General features: G+C 31.9%; 1 protein-coding gene across 9 annotated transcripts in view; it reads right to left on the bottom strand.

Moving 5' to 3' along the window:
• The window catches only part of Mical (Molecule interacting with CasL), a 111,223-nt gene that overhangs the window by 32,903 nt on the left and 56,130 nt on the right, over nucleotides 1-22,190 (bottom strand). For all 9 annotated transcript variants that reach the window (XM_076455337.1, XM_076455336.1, XM_076455340.1 and 6 more), the window contains exons 11-20: nucleotides 19,267-19,463; nucleotides 16,699-16,846; nucleotides 16,309-16,418; nucleotides 15,927-16,037; nucleotides 14,850-15,239; nucleotides 12,702-12,944; nucleotides 12,305-12,506; nucleotides 10,519-10,990; nucleotides 9,373-9,611; nucleotides 3,259-3,387 (exon numbers count right to left, since the gene is read on the bottom strand). In XM_076455337.1, the coding sequence (XP_076311452.1) occupies nucleotides 3,259-3,387; nucleotides 9,373-9,611; nucleotides 10,519-10,990; nucleotides 12,305-12,506; nucleotides 12,702-12,944; nucleotides 14,850-15,239; nucleotides 15,927-16,037; nucleotides 16,309-16,418; nucleotides 16,699-16,846; nucleotides 19,267-19,463 (2,241 nt within the window). The remainder of the gene's footprint in view (nucleotides 1-3,258; nucleotides 3,388-9,372; nucleotides 9,612-10,518; nucleotides 10,991-12,304; nucleotides 12,507-12,701; nucleotides 12,945-14,849; nucleotides 15,240-15,926; nucleotides 16,038-16,308; nucleotides 16,419-16,698; nucleotides 16,847-19,266; nucleotides 19,464-22,190) is intronic.

Raw genomic sequence — 22,190 nt, 5'->3', positions numbered from 1 at the left:
TCTTCTAAACCTGCAACAACTTTTTTGTTCAGCACAATATCTCTTTACAATTTTTACTGAATCAACCATTTTACAATGGGCTTGATATAATATACACCTGTTCATTTGCACTATAACTTTTGATACCGAATGTGTATCCTCATAAAATTGAGTAGACTTTTAGTAAAGATTACAAGTATTTTGGAATAAACAAAGTCAGATTTTTTTAATGAAATACTTTTACTAAAGTTTTGTTTTAGAAAACAGTCTGTTTCATTACTAATCTCTGCACAATGTGATTAGATGTTACGATAAAAAAATCTTCATACCCAAATCTCAAATATCATTTGCGTAATCTCTAAAACCTCTTAAATTCACTTCAAACATTTGTTTTGAGTAAGACTTAATATTTTGTGTTATTTTCTATACTCCAATTATGTGGGCTCTGTCACTCAACCAACCTCGTAACCATTATCAAAAATAATATATACATATATAAAATAATAGGTAATATATATTATGCTTTTTTTTGTCCTATAATGACTACATATTGGAACATGAAAATACAAATGTTTAACCTATATAGCTTATGTCTTAAAACTCTATATACAAACATATATATTTATCATACTGATGTTCCAGTCATGTCTACGTAACATTATATAACTTGGACTGACAATTCTACATGTGCACCTAAGTCACATATCCAGTAATATAAAACTGACCTTTAGACTCCCCTGTTTTGGCTGTGTTTCAGTGGATTGGTATTTTATATTATAGATGTGGGTGTTCAATCCACAATGTCCCACATCTATATCACCCTTCACTGCCAGCAGACATTTGTGGGAAGGTAACTGCTCTCATGTTAAAATAAGAGAAAGATAAATATAAAAAGATAAAAAAATATAAAAAATAAAGAGATGAAAATAAAAAAAAGGTTCTTCCATATGGGGGTACATGAGATGAAACTTACCTCTTGAAGTTAGCATTCTTGCCCCCAACATCATAGAAGTACTAATTAACATGACACTGAACCATATCAGTATACTAAGTTTACTGTGACTGTCATTCTTTTACATGCAGCTCAATGGGTATATCTCCATAAAGTAGTGCCAAGTTCTTAAATTACCTTATTTTTAACTAAAAATAATAATTATCAGTGCCTCTAACATACTGGGGGCAGAAATGCTAATTTCAAGAGGTATGATTTATCTTTCTTACCCCCAAATGGTAGTACCTTATTTTTTTTTTTTCACCTTTTTATATTTATCTCTTTCTTATTCTCATTTTAACTTGGGAGAGCAGTCACCCTCCCACAACTGTCTGCAGGCAGTAGAGTGATACAGATGTGGGCTTGAGCACCCACATCTCGCTCTCCTAATTTCTAATCTTCTCATGTGAGACTAGTCAATTGGAGGTTAAGACCAATAGATGGTGTATCCCCACTGCAATGTGGGTCCTACTTCTTCAGTCACCTCCAAAACCTAGGATATATTTTATAATCCCACGTGCAGCATATTTTGTTCAATTTTAATGCGTTTTATTTTGGCTTAAAAACTTATGATTATAATGTCTGTGTGTAAACAAATCATCACTATAAATAAATTAAACTTATTTTTCTTAAAATATAGAACAAATCAAGAAGTAAAGCAAACAATTCTGATACCACAGAATTCCACTATAATTTATTAGGCTTAGTAACTAAGATTTATTTAGATTTTAAAAAATATGAAACTTCAAGCAGGCTAAAGACACAACGGCCGAGAAAAACCACTCTGGAGACATTCTAAGCTGCTGATTGGTTATTCACACGTCATATAACTGTAGCAAGACTATGTAAAGGACCGTTTCAAAAAATGGAAAGAGCTGAACCGTGCCCAGTGTTTGATTCAGTAAATAAGCCGTATCTCACCAAAATAAAAAGATATAAAGTTCTTATTTTGTATTATAGCTTGTCAATATTTGATGACATGGCATTTGGACCCTAACCTGTTGTGAAAGGGTTAAGTATTATAGAAACACTTATTAACTTTACCATGTTATCATTGAAAACATATGATTGTTAGTACTGTAAAAAAGTTGACGAAGTTTAAATTAGTTGAACACTGTTTACAAAGTTATGGATATAAATAAAATTTTGAAAAAAGTCATTAAGTATTTCCTTATTATGCAAAATACACAAAGAGCTGTAATTGTTTGTAACAAGCTTCTTATTTACAAGACTGAGCACCTATAAAAATTAAATCACCATAAAGATTAGAACTAAAGCAACAATTTAAATGAATTCCTTCCTGAACAATAAATAGACAAATTTTATTGACTAGTACACTAGCAAAATATAACTTATAAGGATTTGACTGCAGTACATGTTTATTCTAGTACAAACCCTCTGAATGTAGAAAGATGCACATGAGAAAACTTCTTTCATATAATCATGTGGCACTTCATACTCAGAGACAAGAAAGTGCTTCCAAACCAGAAAATGTTTTAAGCTTAAAAAGTTTTAATGCTTACTTCTTAATTAAATATTATAAATAATTCTAATTAGTAATGATAATATATAGTGCAAGAGGCAAAATACCATTAATTGCAAAAATATTAAGATATTGTCTAGATCTCTTCACAGATGTATGAAATATATGTGTATATTCATAAGCATTTTCCTAAATAGTAACATTTGGCTACCAAATAAAACACCATAACTGTTGCATGCATGCATACATCTTTGTAAAGTGACTATAGCATACAGCAAGGATTGATTAGATGCCAGTCTTTGTAGATGGTTGTCTGTGTATTCATTTTAATTCCAGAAAGAATTAAGAAGTATAACGTACAACTGAAATAATAGTACTTACATTGGTAAACCATAACATTTATATTAGTTATCCTATTTAATATTACAAAAGTATGATTTGATCACATCACATAATTAAATTTAACCATGGGTTAAATTTCTCATCCCTGCAAAGTCAAATTTGAATTAAAAATGTTAGAAATGATAATAATAATAATATAAATGTACGAGTTCCCCCAGAAATGGGAAAAAACAAAAAACAGTATTAAACTCCCCGCGTCAATATAAAGCAAACATATTTAGTTTACACTGCAAGCATATCTTGTTGATACCTGTAAACTGACACAGTATATTAATACTAAGTAAATGTGTTATATTTACTTTGTCTGATATTGTCAATTCCAAAAAACATATGCTCAACATATAGAAAGTGTAATAATGTTTACGCTTCTTCTCCCATGAAAAACAAAAGCTATTTTATTAACCTTCTGTCTTCTTTTTCATCTGAGAAGGAATATCTGGTACAGGCACTTTCACTACAACGTCTTTGGATTCTTCTGGAGCTTTTGGAACTTTTCCATCATCTGAACAGATTTCACTGGCATCATCTGACGCTGTAAAGTATTAGTGCATTGTAAAAGCATTTGGCTTCTCATTTCTACTGAGTAATTTGGGTCATTACGTTTACAGAATTTTTAGATATAACAGATGTTATAATTTTCCCATACTGAAAATGTATTTCCAATTTTCTCATATAAATAGATATTCTCATTCAGTGCTGCCATCTATTGACTAGTCCAATATGTCATGCATGCAAATCATCATGGGTCAGCCTTCCACCAATAAGAGTGCAACATACTCTCTTGATACATATGACTCCCTCTATTCAATTTTATTGAATTATCTCTTCAATTTCGGGCAGTAAATGGAAACACTGCTGTTAGGTGGGGAGGAAGCATGAGAGAAGGTAAGTGCCTATCAGAAACATATTTTCAGTATTGGAAAATTATAACTTCTGACATGGTACATTAAACCTCACACAAATAGCTAGAATCCCGCGTTCAAGAGGTAAAGGGTGCTTGGAAAAGAAGAAGGCATCCTAAGGACACTCCCAAAGAAATCTTTAGAGTCAAAGACCATACATGGGAAACTACATCACTTTTGCTACATCACCAGGTATACTCTTTGCTCAGTATGGAAAAACGTGTTGTAGATATGGGCAGAAATAAGGAGTAACACATACAATAGGGAGAGAACTATGTTTGGATACTAATCTGAAACACACTACACATGAATCTCAATCCCATAAAGATAAATGTGGGCAAGAGCAAAAGAATCTGCCATCAGGTTAGAGAGGCTAAGGCACAACAGATTGTACACAGCAAGTCGATTACATCCAAAACCCAGACCACTGGGAATATACATTCAGGTTGGGGATAGGAAAGAGGATCATACTAGTGGAAAGTTAACTAAATCCAAAATGGAGCCATCTGGTTGGGGTAGAAAAGAGGATCATATTATCTTCACTTCAAGTTCATGAGACTGTAGGTAATCTAATACTCCCCCACCTCCCTCCCAAACTAGGAATGGGACAAGTGATAGCAAAATGAGTTTGGTCAATGGATCCAGGAGCTTGACATTTAGCATTGAAAAGATGTCTATGTAATGTGAACCATCTTACTCAAAATCAAAATTACAAAAACCACCCAAAGTGCAGTAGCATTCTCAGAATAATAAGAACATTAAAAGGTAGCAGAAGGGGAAGAACAGTAGTAGTCTGCAAGTATCTCCATTGTGATCCATAATATGTACAGATTTACAAGAGTATAAATGAGTGAGAGAATAGACATTTATAATACATGCGTGGGAACTCATGTTAACTGGCTCAGCTCTAAATCCAAAATCCAACAATTGGGAACTAACAAACACATGCGGGTAAGATGAGGGATCCCAATCAAAATGTTGAAATGCAATTTTGATGGCACACTCCAATGTTACATTGTACAGGACATCGTGTCATCTACATCAACAGAACATCACTGTCCTAGTTTCAAAATTAACTACATGTCAAAATATGTGGATACTCAAACTCGAGGTGAGACTTGATGAAATAAAGCTGAAAATCTTCCTATTTAGTACTGTGACCTGAAGTCTGTAAATTTGCTAATAGAACACAACCTCCTCCAACATGGTAATGCAGAATTCATAATGCAAAAACTATACAGTAATATTTGTAACTTAAGAGAAATTAATACAAAGATACAAAAATTAAAAAAAAACTGAAGAGAGTACAAACTAAAAATTAGGACACAAGCATTGTCAAAGTGATAATTTAGTAGAATTGAATAGAATAATTAACATGTGTCAAGAGAATATGTCCTATTCTTCTTGGTGGAGGATTATTGAATAATAGTTTGCATGGGAGATCCATTGCAATAGTCAATTATGGGTGAGTGGGTGCAAAAATAGCTATTTATGTGAGAAGAGATAATATATCGTATTGGAATTGTATAAATTAACTCAATACAATATTGGAATAAAATCTTCAATTTTTTGTTTTTTATAGATAGAATTACAAATACGTTAAAAAACATTTGTGAGGGTGGGAAACCCACTTGAAGAAGTAAAAATGTATCTCAAGATGGCTGGTATGGGTATTAAAACTTTTATTGAAATAGAAAATAAGATTTCAACCTTTTTATGTCATCTTCAGGTTAACAAAGAGTTTGCAAATGACCAATGCCAGGCACGTCTTAGGGACGAGAGTGTAAATAGGTATGGGATTGTAGAGGGAGTTGCAATATGTGTTAGGTTATTAATTAGTATATATATAAAGATAATCCTTTATATTGGTTTAATTTTGGTTTGAGTTGTTGTATAAATAGGGTTTCTTTGATTTTCAATTTGTTTATGCTTATTTCCCTGCTTAGTTTCAGGATGTTTTCTATGGTTATGTTGTGTTTATTTGATCTGCAGCATTCAAAAATGCATGAAGGTTTTTTGTTTTTTTTGTTCTTTGAATCTGGTTTCCCTTTTTCTGCTTGTTTCTCCAATATAGAAGTTGTGGCAGTTGTTGCATTGTATTTGTCGTAGTTTTTCTCAGTATGGACTTTAGTTTTGTACCTGGTGTTTGAATAAATTGGAATGTTGTGTCTTGTTACAAGTTTTTTCCAAATATTTGTTATTTTTTTTGCCGATATCAGGGATATACAGTGTGCAGCAAGGTAAAGTTTTGTAGTTTGTTATTTTTTGGGATTTATTATTGTTTGTTTGTTGTTGACTGTGTTGTTAATCTAGGTGTGTGTATGATTTTTTCAACAGTTATTGGAGAAAATGTTTTTCTCCAAAAATTTGTTGATGTTGATGAAGTAACAATACTGTAAGACTGTGACCACAAAAACCCTATTTTGAAAAGCAGGCTATTCCCAATTTCTTCAACAAGGATCAAAGGTATGAACAGTGATCCTGGCACTCTTTACTCCTTATAGTCCACGAGTTGTTTATAAAATACCCCAACTGTGCAGCTAGTGTTATAAACCTACACGACTTAATGGAGTGGAAAATGCATCATTTCCTCTGGCAGACATTAAAAAAAAAAATAGCAGACCAAAGGAAACAGAAATGGTTACCTGTGTAAAGAGTCTATATCATGTCATAAAGTACCAAACAAAATTTATACAGAAGGCCAGGTGTGATGACAGCAATGTGAAATATGGCAGGCTGATGTTTACTGAAGGAAGAGAAGGATCAGAAACCACAGTTTAGCAGGTCAAAATAGAGCAGTTAGAAGGACTCACATGGAGTGGTTTGGATCAAGGAAAACACGTGAATAGGTATAAAGGTAAAGATCAGTCCAATCCTGACTGAAAGCATTCACCACTGAAGCTAAAAAGATGTGGAATTAGAGACTAAAAGAATGGCAACTTGGTATTAAGATGGGTGGCAAATAAATTCAGAAGAGGAGTACAAAACTGAGAACATAACCACTGAAACAGTTGGGCAGCAAGAGACTACTCTGTAGGTAGAATCTTATCAGAATGAGATGATCAATTTGCTAGAAGATTCAGAACCTCTGGGATGTGACAAGTAAAAAGGTTAATTTGCTGAAATTGTGCCTGGAAAATGAGATCCATGGTTTGAAATCAAAGAAAGTGTGGTAATTGCCCTTTTGCTGACTGATGTAAAAGACAATGGTTGATCTGTTAAAATGGATCATGACCAAATGGCCCCTTTAAGAAGACCGAGGATGACCTAAGTCCTGACAAACTGCAATGAGTTCCAATATGGTGATGTAGTGGGAAATTTTGACCAGCATCCAATGGTCTGCAACCTTCTGAGTATCTATATACATTCATTATCCCACAAGCAAAGCATCTGTAAACAGGTGCAAATCAAAAAAGATGGAGAGGACATGAATTTGGAATTCACGAGCTCCAATGACCTCAAAGGCTAAAGTCTGTAGAGGAAGATGTTAAAAAACAGGAATATAACAAATACTGTGTGGGGCTGAGATAAGACATATTCAGCTTGACAACCATCCCACACAAACAGCCTCTTGTAGGAGGAAATATGTACAAGTGATAGAGACTTGTTGGAATGGAGCTAAAAGAAACGTTTTCCATATAATGATGGAACTCCAAATAGTGGCTGTGAAGATGGTGGGAAAAGGCTATAATAACATGACAGATGATATAAGGTGCCAATGACAGATGAAAAGGTCAAATGTGGAATAAGAACATTTCAATTTTGTGAACAAAATAAAGGTAACATCTGGAGGATGAAGAGATAGAAATACAAAGGTACGCATCCAAGACACTGATTTTCATCATCCAGAGACCTAGAGTGAATGCCCACCAAATTGCAAGGAAAAACTGAATGAAAAAATGCCAATATCCAGTCTCTTTTGGAACCATGAACAACAGGGAATAAAACCCCAGAAGGGTGGCTTATTTGTAGGATAGCAATCTTGTGTAAAGATTTCAAACTTCTTCTGACAGATACTGGTGTGAAATGAGATCCTGTGATGGAGGGAATGATATGCCACTGGTCAAGAGGAGGAAGCAGGGTGCAAGACAGGAACTGAAGCAGAAAAAAGCTGGGAAATATAGGAAACGAAGGAAGGAAGGAAGGAAGGAATGTTGACATGCAGCCTTTCACCCTAGATACCAATGTATCAGGAAAGTCCTCAAATAAAGACTAGTGCAAAAAGGGAGCCAAACAAAAACTCTTTTGAATAGGAAACAGGGAGAAGAATGCATGACAAGAGAGTGTCCCTTCTAAAAAAGATCCCAACAACAAAGGAGCCATATTTGTAGAGATAAGGTTGAGGAAGGTATGCACATCAACCTGGAAGAGAAGAATACACATATTCAATGAAATCCACAATTGGGAATGGTGAATAGCCTTGGACAGAAGGCATGTTGAAGAAAGACAGCAGAGGACAATGGCGAGAGTAAGCTGAAGACAAGGACCCAGACTAAGGAAAATCTCAATGAAGTTTTTGGATCAGAACACCACGATTGAATCAGAGTCCAAGGTCTGCAAGTCCAAAAGTGGAAGAGCTGCCATATAGTAAACCAAAGTAAAAAAGTCATAAATGTGGAAGATAAATCATGCTGGCACTTAAATGTAACTGGGTTAAAAAATTGATCAGCATGGATTTAAAGATTAGAGAGATGAGGGAAAACCAAATAATTCAGCAAATGTGCAGAATGAAGAAGGGGGGAAGAATAATAATAAGACACAGGAAAAGAAACAAAAGGTAACATACCTGGGAAATCATTTCCAAAAGAGTGGATGAAGGACAAGGTGACTCTAAAGAGATAGCATGGGACTGCACTGTGAAGGAAGGAGGTGGATAAAAGCTGTCAAAATCCTCTGTCCTGACAAGATTCACTCTGAGACGTGATATCTAGCCTTGTTTCTTGAGACACAGCAAGTTGCATGATAATTTCCAATTCACAATGTACCATAGCCAAGACTTCAGCAGAAAGTATGGATCTCAAAGCCACAGTAGTAGCAGGTGGATCAGCAGTGACAAGATCCACTATAAAAGTTGTTGTAGTAACATTAAAGTAAGAGTTCACAATGTGGAAATTAAAACGAAGATATTCCACAAAAAACTAAGTGTGCAGATATGAAATTACAACAAATTAAATCATTGAAATACAATAAAGATAACTGAAGTTGTATATAAGAATGAGAAATATATAAAAAAAAATATTGAGTACAATTATACATTGGAATGCCAAATCCAGAAGCGATGACAGTGTTCTACAGTAAAGAGGGAGTCAGCTGTATACTGTATTCCTATTGGTGGAGGATTATTGCATGCTACAGCACAGCTATGTTACATGTAAATACATAAGGATACGCAAAAACAAAAACTGTATATAAATATATATATATCTAGGAGACAGTACAACTCGTAAAAAGCTAAGATAATGTATTACAAATTGGAAAAATTAACAGGTGACAGTGTTGCTGTCTAAAGCAAATACAATTATGTATTTAACCAATTATTTCTTTACTTAACATATTTAGTGGATTTTAAAATCTGTATTTTCCCACCAAAAACATTTCTCATAAATGAATCTTACTTTCATAAGAACTGTACTCTTCATTGCTATCAACATCCTCACTAGTATCTTCTCCTCCTGTCTCTGTAAGAGACTCTGTAGAGGATTGTTCATCATCTGTTGTCTCACTATCTGATAAAAGATCTCTAGAATATCTTCTTTGCCAAGTCTTTGCAAGTTTTCGAGTTTCATCAGCTGTAAGTGACCTCTCAAGCTCCTCAGCATATGCCTCTTCCTCCTCTTCAGATTCAGTGTCTGTACTACAGGTAACAAAAAGCAAAATGGAAAGCTTAAGTCCAAAGTACTAAACAGTAATTCTGTATAGTATCATGCAACACAGAATATATCGTATATTTATCTAAAAGTCTCATACTATTCGTACAAAAATATTGTTAAAATTGTTATAACATTTACTGTTTTTTAAGTCATGATTTTCTAGATACTAAGGTAATGAGCAGAGAAATTACATTTTCTCCTACCATGTTAGTTCTTTATCCAACCTGTTGACAGTTGTGTATAATTTTACACTTACAAATATCTGAAAATTCCATCACTGATATCCTATGGTAAAAAAATTGGTTTAGCTTCAGATGTTAGCATAAGACATAGAAAAATGTTTCTCAATGCTTAAGTACTTTTGAAGGATAACATACGTATGTTGATAACCTTATTTTTCTTTTAAAAAGCTAGAGAATATAACATACAAAAAACACAAATACTAAAAAGATATTATAATAAAAATTTTATTTACACATTTTAATTTTATATGTATAATTTTTGAGTTTCACCCTCAGACAAATAAATGTATTTATGGTTTTCTGAGATTAATTCTAAAGTAATAGAATATTTCATGCATATGGTGTGAAATGCAGTGATAGAAAATTAAGAGCATAGAAATAAAACAAAATGTATATCATTGTAATATGCAATTTTATGTATCAATATTTGCAGTAGCAATTACAACTCCAAATACACTTTATATATGGATTTCAGTCCTTTAGAGCATGTGTTTTACTAACTGTTAGCCAGTGTTGGGGAAACTTTCTGTAATTATAACTAAACAAAAGAAAGTAGATGCACCTTCAATCATGAGGGTAGCATGAGTGTAAAATAAGTATACAAGAGTGAAATTGGTATTTAACATTTTTGGGGACAATCTCAGCCTACCTTAAATCTGAAAATTCATCATCACTAGTAGCTATTTCCTGTGATGGACCCAAGTTCTTCTGTGTTAATTCCTCCTCTTCTAGTTCACTTGTTAGAAGTTCTTCTTCAGAAAGCTCCAAGCTGTTCTCATATTCTGCTCTTTCAGGTGTTTTATCTCTTACATCAATGCTACTTGAAGGCTGTGGTAACAAATGTGGAGTTGCTAGTACAGTCTCTGAAGAGCTACTTCCAAGTACAGCCATATCAGGATTATCCACATTCCTTGCAAAAACTGAAGTCATTTTAGGTTCTTTATGAGGTGGTGGCTCTGGCTCCTGAATGGGAGAAACTGGATGTTGTTCTTTCTGTGGACTCTTACCCAGCAAGTTGGGAGCCGAGCTATCTGCTAAAAAGGCTTGCTTACGTTTCATCATTTCCTGCCATCTACGATCTGGCTTAGGCATACGATAATGTGACCAACAATAAAATCTTCCTACAATAACAAAAAATAATCTAAACAATTTAATACTTACACCCTCACATACATTTAGCAAAATATAAAATGAGAAAAAAATTAAAGCACTAGAATTTTAATTTTTAATTTTAATATAAGAGCTTAAGATAGGGAAAAAAATTAGCACCATGAACCAATAATGAAAGTAATTTACATAAGTATGTTTAAGGGTACATCATGCAGTACAAAACAAAAAGAGAAGACAGACCATTTCCCTAGTAGTCAATTTCAGTGATAGTGTCCAAAAAAGCATTATATAAAATTCTGTTTTTCTACATTTAATGCAGACTACCAAAGGAAAATGATAAAAAGGGTTCTTAAAGCTTAAACTCACAATATTCCAATCTGATCTGCCACTTTGCAGCTGCTGCAGGTTGAGGGTGTGGCAGTAGTCCACAATACCAATTAAAGTTCAGAGAACTTAAAATTCAGATAGTTGATCTTACTCACATTTCTAATTACAAAATTATACTACAGTCTTATAATGTTGTAACAACTACTGAAGTTACTCTGCAAACTTTTATCTTTGTGTGTGTGTGTGTGTGTGTTTTTGGCATCAATGTGTGCATGTCATGACTTTCATAGAGTACCATTTAACATGGTATTATGTATTTGATGTCACATTTATCAACTATAAATGTATGCTACATTACTCATTTAGCAACACTTCAAGGGAGAGAAAAGCAAACACCAGTATATAGAAATACTGACAAAATCTAAATATGCCTTTCAGAAATTCTATAGGTTATGAAATGTGCAAACTATATGGTGATCATAAGTATATTTATTCTTCATATGAACATCACCTTGCCCTCCAGATTGTCAGCATCTGTGACAGATTGTCATCAGTTCACATACATATCTTCAGCACAAATATTTCTGTAACACATTTGATGTTTTGCACATTACAGTCTTGTACATTTTACTATATGATTGCCAAATCAGAAATATAGCAACCATTGTTTCTTCAATCAAGTTTTGTGCACATTCAGGGAATGCAATACGTGTTTGAGTTAATGAGAGATTAATTTCTGCATGTAATATGATGGCTTATTTATGAGAATTTCAAAGAACTGAATACCAGATTAAAAAATATAATTTTAACAACGAAAATGACATCTTCCAGGGCAACAAACTAGGCAAAAGCCTGCAAAAGGAATTAAAAACTTGATGTATCAATGCTGTATAACTATTCAGATAAAAGTTTCTGCAATACTTTCTTTTATTTTTAAAAACATTATTGCTACTATTTACAGATATGGACTACTGAAATGATTAACACATAAGACTTACCTCCACATGCTGCTGTGCTATCAAATGCATAGTTCCTCAACCTCAAGCTACCATTACAATATTCACATTTAAAACAGCTGCGATGAAAAAAAAATCCTTGAGCACTCAGTCTTTCCATAAGATAAACTCTCTTATTACAGAAATAACAAATCTCACTACCACCAGAGGGAGTTGAGACTTGATCACCTGTAACAACGTTGGGCTTGAAGAAAAAAAAAGATTTGTTCACCATGTCAACTTTCATATCACATAAAAAACATGAACTTGTACAAAAAAAGATGCACACATTCAAATTAAATTATTTTCCTTCTTTCAAAATGTTATGTGTAATAAATCATTAAACAGAACTTAACTATATTAATATACCATATCATTACAGGTATTCTAAAATACTTACATAATTTGGTGTTGGCAGTAGAGAAGTTAAAGGAACCTCGCCTTTGATATCAGTCTTTTTCCCTGTATTGAATATGCGTGATGTTATAGTGGCTACTTTATTTATTTCTCCAGTGCCTGCAGTCAGACTTCCCTCTTTTAACTGTTTATTAAGGCGTTTGAGGTTAGAGTCAAAATCTCTAAATTTGACTTGTTCCTCTTCCAAAATACCTCCTGCTTTCAATTTAGCATCCATGGCTTTCAGCTATGAGAAAAAATATAATCAACATCATTTAATTTTTTTACAAAATACCCTTAGAGTTACCCAAAACAACAGCTACAAGTCAGTAAAGTCAACAGGCACAATACTTGTTCAAAAAGCTTACAGTTTAGCTCAAAATATAATTATAAGATAAAACCCAATTTAATACCTTCCAAATCTTTTCTACACAAACACAGAAATATGTCAGTGACATAATATACTCGTATACGTAATGATTACTGACATGATGTATCAAACTTTGTAAGAATAAAATTTATTCAATGGAAGTAGCCTTTTTCTAAAAAGTATATTTTTAGGATTTTTATGTTGTAATAAATAATCACTCCATAAACTAATTAGGAAGATAAAATGGAGCCTTTTCTAAAGTCCTGACATTCCATTAAGGCAGGAACCAAGTAACTTTTTAAGCAATTTATTACTATTGCCTTACACTCCGCGATAATCAATGATAAGCGAAAATACCAAAGTACGTAAAAGTGTTTAAGTACGAAATACACTGATGTGGTATACACATTTGAATTAATGTGTATGTGAAATTTTGGTGCTAATGATAATTTACTTCCTTATCATCCATATCCTATAAGAATTACTGAATCAGTTGAAATTCACTGAATTTTCCTTGGTTTCTGGTTTTACAATTAAATCACATAATGTTTACCAGACTGGCAATACAACACATAATTCAATCTTTTCTGGTTTCCCTGACCCATGGGAACTGTATGTTGATAATGAATGAATGTAATAGTTCAACTTGTAACATTACCACTTTTGGATGGTCTAAAAAAATTTTGGCACTTTGTAGCCATTCTAAGACACCAATACTGTTACTAAATATTAATTTTGATTTTAGCTACACAGACAAGTGAACTATGAACAATCTTTTCAATGTGACAAACATTTAACTGATGAAACTGTTACAAATTACATAAAATTAGTAAGGCTAAAAGTAATTAGCTGTAAAGATGTAACACTGCCCTTGTGATTTTATGATATTTAAAATACCATTTAAACAAATCTGTTCAGTGTCACATGTTCTTGAAACTTCATGTTGCATACAAATTATACAATAGCTTCCTCTGAATGATTGATGTAAAATAAAACTGAAAATAGCCACTTTACGATATAAAGCTTATTTTCCTCCTTTCATGCACATCACTCACACTATATCACTACATTAAGCTCAAACCTCTGATAATTTTTTAAACCTTTCTAAAATCAAGCTTTACATGCTGATGTACACATGTACGGTAGGAATCCATTCTTATCAATAACAGCATTTAACACTATTTTGATTTACTTTAACATTGGTTCCATTAAGATAGCTTCATCATTTGATCAGAATTTCTATAATAAAAATTTAACTGCTAAACTGCAATTCCTAAGAAACTGTTATGCTATTTTAGTGTTAAAATGTTATTATAACAAGTGCACACTACAGTTTCAAGCTTTGAAATTGCAAAAAGCCATAGATCTGACACGTTTACAGTTTCTCAATATTAACTTCTGGATTATTCCAAGTTATTCTTTTAGCATATTTATTTTTCTCAAGCTTTTAACCCTTAAATTCCCTGTTCATGTACATTTGAGCAGAGTGACTTGGTAATACTAATTTTCAAACTTTGTCACAAAGAAACCAAATCTTATGATCTACAGTTTATGGTTTTTCTGTTGCTTCTCAACTACTTTCAATACTTTTACAATGCCACTCAACCAAGAAGAGAAATAAAAAATTTTTGACTAACTAGCTTTTGTGTTCCTGTTTGTGTAAATGATACGTTACTGAACTTTGCATATATCAGTTTTATCACATAAAAGGTTCTGTTCTATATCATATTACAAAATATCCAAGGTTAGCATTAAAAAGCTGATCCAGTTACAAAAACTAACCCTTTCATCAAAGATTTCTTGCATAACTTTTGGTCTGTTTCCAGTGGCTGTTTTTTGAAGTTTTTCCTTTGATTCTTCTTTCATTTGATCTTCCCAAAACTTGATATTCCATTCATCTTTGGTTAATCTGCCAACCTTAACTGCTTGTTTTTTATCAGCATTTTGTCTTCGTCCTTGCTCTTCTAGAATCCTAGAACTCCACTCATCTTGACAAAGACGACCCACTAACTGTCTTTTGTTTCCTGATAAATCTCCTCCAACTCCATGTTGTAACCCTGAGTTCTGATTTAACTTCTCTTCAAGAATTTTAAGTCGGGAACTAAATGGGACCCTTTCATGACTTCCAACTTTTCTTTTACTAGATTGTGATGTATCAGGTGATGAAAGATCCTAAAATGTAAATTAATTCCAATCAGTATAGGTGTCTTGATTTGCTTAAAGCAATGATCTTTTTATTTAAATAATTATTAATGTTAATATTCTCTTTACGTTTTTCTAAACCATAATGATTTCTGTTACCATTTACCTTCACTCATTAGAAAGAGGATTTGTATATTACTGTTATAATCAATTAAATAAAACATAATGGTAAGGAAAGTTCTAATTCTTTTAAACTGGCACAAGATATCTTATCAATACTTATCTCTTAATGGCACACTTAAATTACTGTTTAATTGTATGCTATTTGTGACTGCCAGCTTTCACTCTTGAATTAGCAAACTACATACATTTATTATGCTTATAGTGCCCTCTTATTTATCTGAAAGTTGATATGATATACAACATGACTAACAGAAGAATTAAAAGCAACTTTATTACAATTCTAGTTACTGACTAAATATATACAAAAATTTATATTCTTGTAAAGATGCTAATACCCATTGATAATAACTTTGTAAAATAAAAAACAAACACAAGCTTCAATTATTCTATTTTTATTTACAGTATCAAGTATTTAAAAAGAGCTACACTTGTAATTTAAATTAGAGTCCTGTGGCACCTAGTATCCTGAGAGATTTTACTCATGTTCTATATAATACAAGAATTGGAAGTTCTCATGCACAACTTTATTCTTACCAGAGAAATGCCTTTTTCTCGAGATCGTCTTCTGTTACCCATTGCAAAAGGTATCCTGTTACGCTTTAAGCTGTCACTTTTCTCTTTAGATGAATCACGTTCCAATGAATGCTGAAAAAATACTTAAAATAAGCAAAAAATACTTTTCAAAATGGAGAAGCCTTCAATATCATCATTTCAGTAACTTTGAAGTGAAATTGCATAGTTGAAAACTATTGACTACTGAACATGATTTTTCTTTCAGAAAACCATCTTAAGTGTTTTATACATTTAAATTTTGAAATGCATTTATAAAATTTAAAACAATGGTTGTATTTACATTAATATGAATACAGGAAAGATAACTGTACAGGTTTGAAAAATTAAAAACTTTCTAGCTCACTCGTTTTTTACTTTGGAGTTTCTGACTAAATCGACTGAGAAAGGACGTAGTATTTTGTGTCTGCTGGAGAGGTATCTGTTCCGAAATGTCTCCTGCCTTGTGAGGTCGAACTGAAAGATGATTAAAATATCTTAATTTCAGCATTTGTATTGGTATTTCTAACATTATTTTATGGTTGATGAATAAGATATTCATTAATAGTTCAAGTTCACATTATTGATTTAGCATTGTCACTTTAATTAAAATCACCAAGAGTCACAAAATTAATCTCAACTAAAAGCACATGATACAAGCATGTCTTGGATTATAACAGTTTAATTAATAATACATGTATTTTTGTTTTTAAAATACAGCACATGCATGTTGCAACAATTAATGGTGCTTACTCACCAATGTGTGGAATTTCACCACGAAATGTCTCGTAGATCTGGGAAATATAGGAAACCATAGTAAGCTTGTCTGGAACCTCATAGTCCTCCATTTCTTGACCAGTCATTACTGGAGGAATGCCAAATTCTCGCTCACAAATATCAAATGCCTAAAAAATACAACTAATTCCTGTACCTACATACTTACAAAAAATATCTATTGTTATCATCCTTTTTCTTTCTCTAAAACACAAAAAACCTAGATTGCGTTAGTTGGAGTTGTTGTCTATCTATCTAACAACTGCTAGAGGGTTAACTCCCTAATTTCAATTTGTAGAGCATTCATCTGGTCTATAAGAGGTCTTCGTGCAAATCCAAGCCACAGACACAGAACTTAATTACAATATCATAGTTTCTATTGCCTCCCAAACAAGTATGCACTATCTGGGGTATTAAGGTAACAATAAACAAATCTGAGGAGGTGAGGGGGAGAAGAGAGCAAAGCAGCATCTCCAGAAGAGTTTTACTTTTGGTAAACTCACAAATTGTGATTTTACTAAGAGCACTCATTATGGTTATATATCTTTATGATGAAGCATGGCACTACATCAAGCAACAAACAAATGTATTTCTATAAAAATACTTAACCTTTTCCAGCCTGGTATCTCATTTCTTTTTTATGAATGTCACATGCAAACATACCATGAATTTTTTGTATTGTAATTTGGATGAATAAACTTATCAAAATTTTTCATTATTTCTGAGTTATGCATTATCCACAGGACACATGGTCAAAAAATTCTAGATGATTTCATTCTAGCTACTTTTGTTTTTGTCATTCCCTTGGAAATAAGATTTAGTCCACCCAAAGACAATATAGCTAAAGTTGCATCTCATACACAAATAGTAGCATTCTCCAATGGTAGAGCAGGTTATATTTCATGGTTACAGCCCCCCCTTATATTTGAATGGCATTGACCAGTTACATGGATAATGCTAGTTATTCTGTGAAAGTCTGGTGTTACAGATTCAGTAAGTAACACAAGATATAGACAGTTTGAAACATCACCTTAAGAGAGTAAATCCAACACATATGTCCAGCAGAGGCAACTGTCCAACGCTGATGTTTGAATATAGTTTTTTTTTACTATGGATTGAATTTTGTGTCCAGTCTTTTATTTGGAAAGCACAGACTAGCTTTTTAAATAACAAAATTAATTAAAACATCACAAATTATCTTGCGCCTCCTGCTTCATAGTGGACCTACTTCATATATTTTTTCATGAAATAAGCTTACCTGAAAATGCCATCAAGTTTTCTAAAATTATGTATGATCTCTCCCCTCAAATCATTTATACTAGCATTTTTTCAAACTGTGATCTACAAGTTACTCCAAGGGGTGTGCAAGCTGTGTCCAAAAGTTTATCAGAATATTTGAAAATAGATTTAGAATAAAAATATTTTTGCAAAATTCACTTTTCATGTACACAGAATATTTTTTCTAAACAAAAAACTGATAAATTTGGAAGTCTGTGAACATTTTAAATTAAAAGGGGTTCTTGTGTTATTAAAATTTGAAAACTGCATATCTGTACAATAAAAATACAGTTGAAATGTTCACAGCTGGAATTTTGATTTGAAGTAATAAAAACTACTCAAAATATTTTCCAACATGTTTTACTTCAAATTACTTGAAAATGGTGAATTTCTGAAATTGTCAAAATATATTAAATTAAATTCAGCATTTAAATCAACCTGCCATGGAGCTTTCTTTTCTAAATATAAAAATGGACTGTAAATTTGCTTTTGCTATTTGTCAAGCATGTTTTGTGAGCACACCCTTTTAAATAATTTAACTATACCATGTTTCATTTTGCTACACGTATGTAACATTGTTCTTATTTTTACACACAATTACAAAATAGGCTATCTGCATATTGAACACAGCAGGGAATCAAACACCACAGTTCAGTATTATAAGCACAAACATATCACAGAACCACTAGGGGACACAAAGTTGATAACCTGATTTTATTGGTCCTACACTTACTTATTTTGTTGATACAAGTATTAGAGCAGTTTCTATTTGCTTTTCAAATTAAAATTGGTAATATTTCAAACTAATCATTCTTATGGTGGACTTACCTCAATGTCAGCTAAATTATGAAAGATTTAAATGTTATATATCAGATATAATGAAATAAATACTATATATTTATATTACTTTTAATGATATATACAGCATACGCTTGCAAATTTTCTTTCCACTGAATGAATTAACAAATGATGTCATTAGGCCTGAGGCTGCATTTTGCTAATAACTGTGCTTAGCTCTCAGATGAAATGGTACTGGCACATTGTGTATTCATCTCATGTATAATTAGACCACACATTGATTTCTTATTTCATTATAAATTGTTAATTTACCAAAAGCATTCAATGGTTATCATGCTGTATGTTTGAAGTATCCATGTTTAAGATAATTTGCTTACTAAGTTATCAATTTCTATGAATATAATGACAAAAATGGTCAACATGATGCCACCAGACTAGAAAGCATTGAAACATTATAAAAGTTTAAGAAACTTACAAGTTGGTTGTTTTTAGCTACATCTTCTGGATTAAAAGAATCAAGATCTATTAAATCTGGGCGATACCGATGAATTATTGCACACAGAGCTAAACCATTTTTCCAGGATGTTGTCATATTTTCAACCTTAATGTTGTCATGCTGCACCACCTGTCGTTTACACCAAGAAAGAAGTGCATCTGGATGAATGATGGATTCTAAATAATGTGAAAAGTTGTTTCTTAATGATATTTTGTGAGGACAAACCAGTTCTTATACACTTTAGAAGAAATATTGAAATCATAAAGAAACTAGATTTTCATTAGTTGTCTTTTTTAAAATAATGGCATTATGTTTAGTCTTATAATTAATAGCAAATGGGCCATTTACACCATATGAATAAACAACAATTCACTGAGAAGTGTTAACTGTAAAACTCACTTTATATAGTTAACTGATCAAAGTTTCACAACTTTCTTGGGAAAAAAAATTAAAATAACAAGCTTTAAGTAACTAATCCAAAGTCTGAATTCAACTAGAACTGAGAAATTGTCTTAATAAATATATTTATATACCACATATTTATGAGAATATAAAGTATTATTTACATATTATGGTAATTTACATATGAAGTCACACTGCCCTTGTCCAACTAAGCCATTTGCAATGAGCTCGATATAAATTACACAAGTTCATATACACATTTGTACATGATAAGTATGTATACTAACTTTCAATGTAGTGTGTGTACCCTCAAAAAATTGGCAGACTTTTAGTGAAGAGTGCAAGTCTTTTGTACATAAAAATAAGATTTTTTAATGAAGTTTTTTTGCTAAAGATTTGTTGATGAATATATCAATTCAGTTTCATTACTAGTCTGATATCTTTTGTGTAATCTATACAATCTCCTAAATGCATTTCAAATATTTATTTCCATTTATTTTTATATTTTATTTATTTTCTCATAATCACCATAAAAAAATTAGGTAATAAATAAATTGCATTCTTATTGTTCTAGAATGACTACAAATTATAACATGAAAACACAACTGTTTAGTCCAAATAATTTAAATCTCAATATTATACATTAATATATTTTTATTATATTGAGCTTTTTGATCATGCCTGGCTAACATTACGTACATTACAATGACGTGGAGCACATGTACTATGTTACCAGATCCAAGAATATAAAACTGGCTTTTACAAAGTGATCCATCTTGACTGTTTTAGTGGACTAGTATTTTGTAAAGTGTAGTTATATTCAAATTATTATACATTATATAAGTGTGCATATAGATTAATATTTCCAAATAAGTTCTTAAACTTATATTTTCTTAAAAAATAGAACTTTAAATAAAGAAGTATAGAAAATTAGCTTTCATAGTTACATACTTTATAATTACTTGTCTTGTTGTAGTGTTAATATGCCTTATCAAATTTCATGTGGAGGACATGAAACAAAATAATCTTAAGGTTTTATATATATATTTTTGAAATAACCATACATCACAGATTATTAAATAAATACCACAGAAAACTCTCACAGTAACAAAGCTGTATTTGGGTCTTAAAAATATATGGAATTGAGCTCACTAAAGTCTTAAGTGTAAAGTTTCGTTTCTGTATATTTGAAAAATGCTGACAAACCTATTAGGGGAACTTTCTTATGCTTTCAATTGGTTATTCACATGACATAGGTAGAAGAAGGCATACATAAGCTTCTGAAAATGGAAAGAGGTGAGCATGGCCACTGTGTTTGAATCAATAAATGTAGCAATATCTCAGCAAAGAGAAAAGATAGGAAGTTCTTATGACATATTCTAGCTATTCAGTATTAGTAATTTGAATTACTAATTTATAAATAACTGTATAATTTCAATTTAGACATCACAAACATAATTTGAACCACTGCTGCATTCAAAATAGCATGTGACACAATCATCGACATTTAGGTGTTTTTCTTTTTTTTTTCGGTATTTACTTTTAAATCAAGAAATTAATATATAATACTAAAATTCAAGTTATCTTCAAATTAATACCAAACTTGACATAAATTCAAAAAATAGTAGCTAAATAAAATTTTGAATGCAAATTAGGAAATTCAATGACATGACCTTTGACACATGTTGATAGGGTAAAGGCCTATGACTGCACAAGTTAATAAAAGTCCAGACCCTCCTGTTGCAATTCAGCTGAAATATAGTTGCTTGTACATGCAGATGTCTGAAATTGACCTTTCCTCAAAGAATTACATTGTAAGAATTTCCAAGTTCTCCTGTTCATATATTATAAAATCATGAAATTTTACAATGTTACAAAGAAACAGACATCTGTAATGTTAAACCACAAAGCTACAAAATGGGCTGACAATCAAAACCTTTTTTTTTTTTTAGTGTGCTGAGCTACTGGGCAGTAACTAATAAGCAAAAAAATTACATTATGAAACAACAGTCCAATACTAGAGCCATCACAAATAACATCATTTATAGTAGAAGAAGGGACTCCAAGACAAAGGAACTCATCTTTGTACTGTTACCATTAATTCTTCTCTGCAAAACACAATACTACTTAAACAAAAAAACTAACACTATGGTTACTTAAGAGTGTGACATATGACTTCAATATAAAAAGTGATGCATCTTGTTTGAAGTACCAGTGATGTTATCAGTAGTGTTCATAATTCATGAATTTTCAGTTCATGTTACCTTTTGGTACACAACAGACAAAATCAGATAAAGATACAATATCCTACTATTTGTTTGAATAATTTATAATTTCACAATAGATATCTAAACAATATATTAATAAGAACCTATGTACAAGAACTAACTTAAACTTTATAAAAGTGTACACATACATATAAAAAAAGAAACAGAATATTCATTCACTTGCATGTGCTACAAAATTTTTAGTTTGTGCTCCCACATAGCACATTTTACAGC

This window comes from Tachypleus tridentatus, chromosome 9 (assembly GCF_004210375.1).
Source record: "Tachypleus tridentatus isolate NWPU-2018 chromosome 9, ASM421037v1, whole genome shotgun sequence".
Lineage (NCBI taxonomy): Eukaryota > Metazoa > Arthropoda > Merostomata > Xiphosura > Limulidae > Tachypleus > Tachypleus tridentatus.
This window is presented reverse-complemented; position numbering and strand designations above follow the sequence as displayed.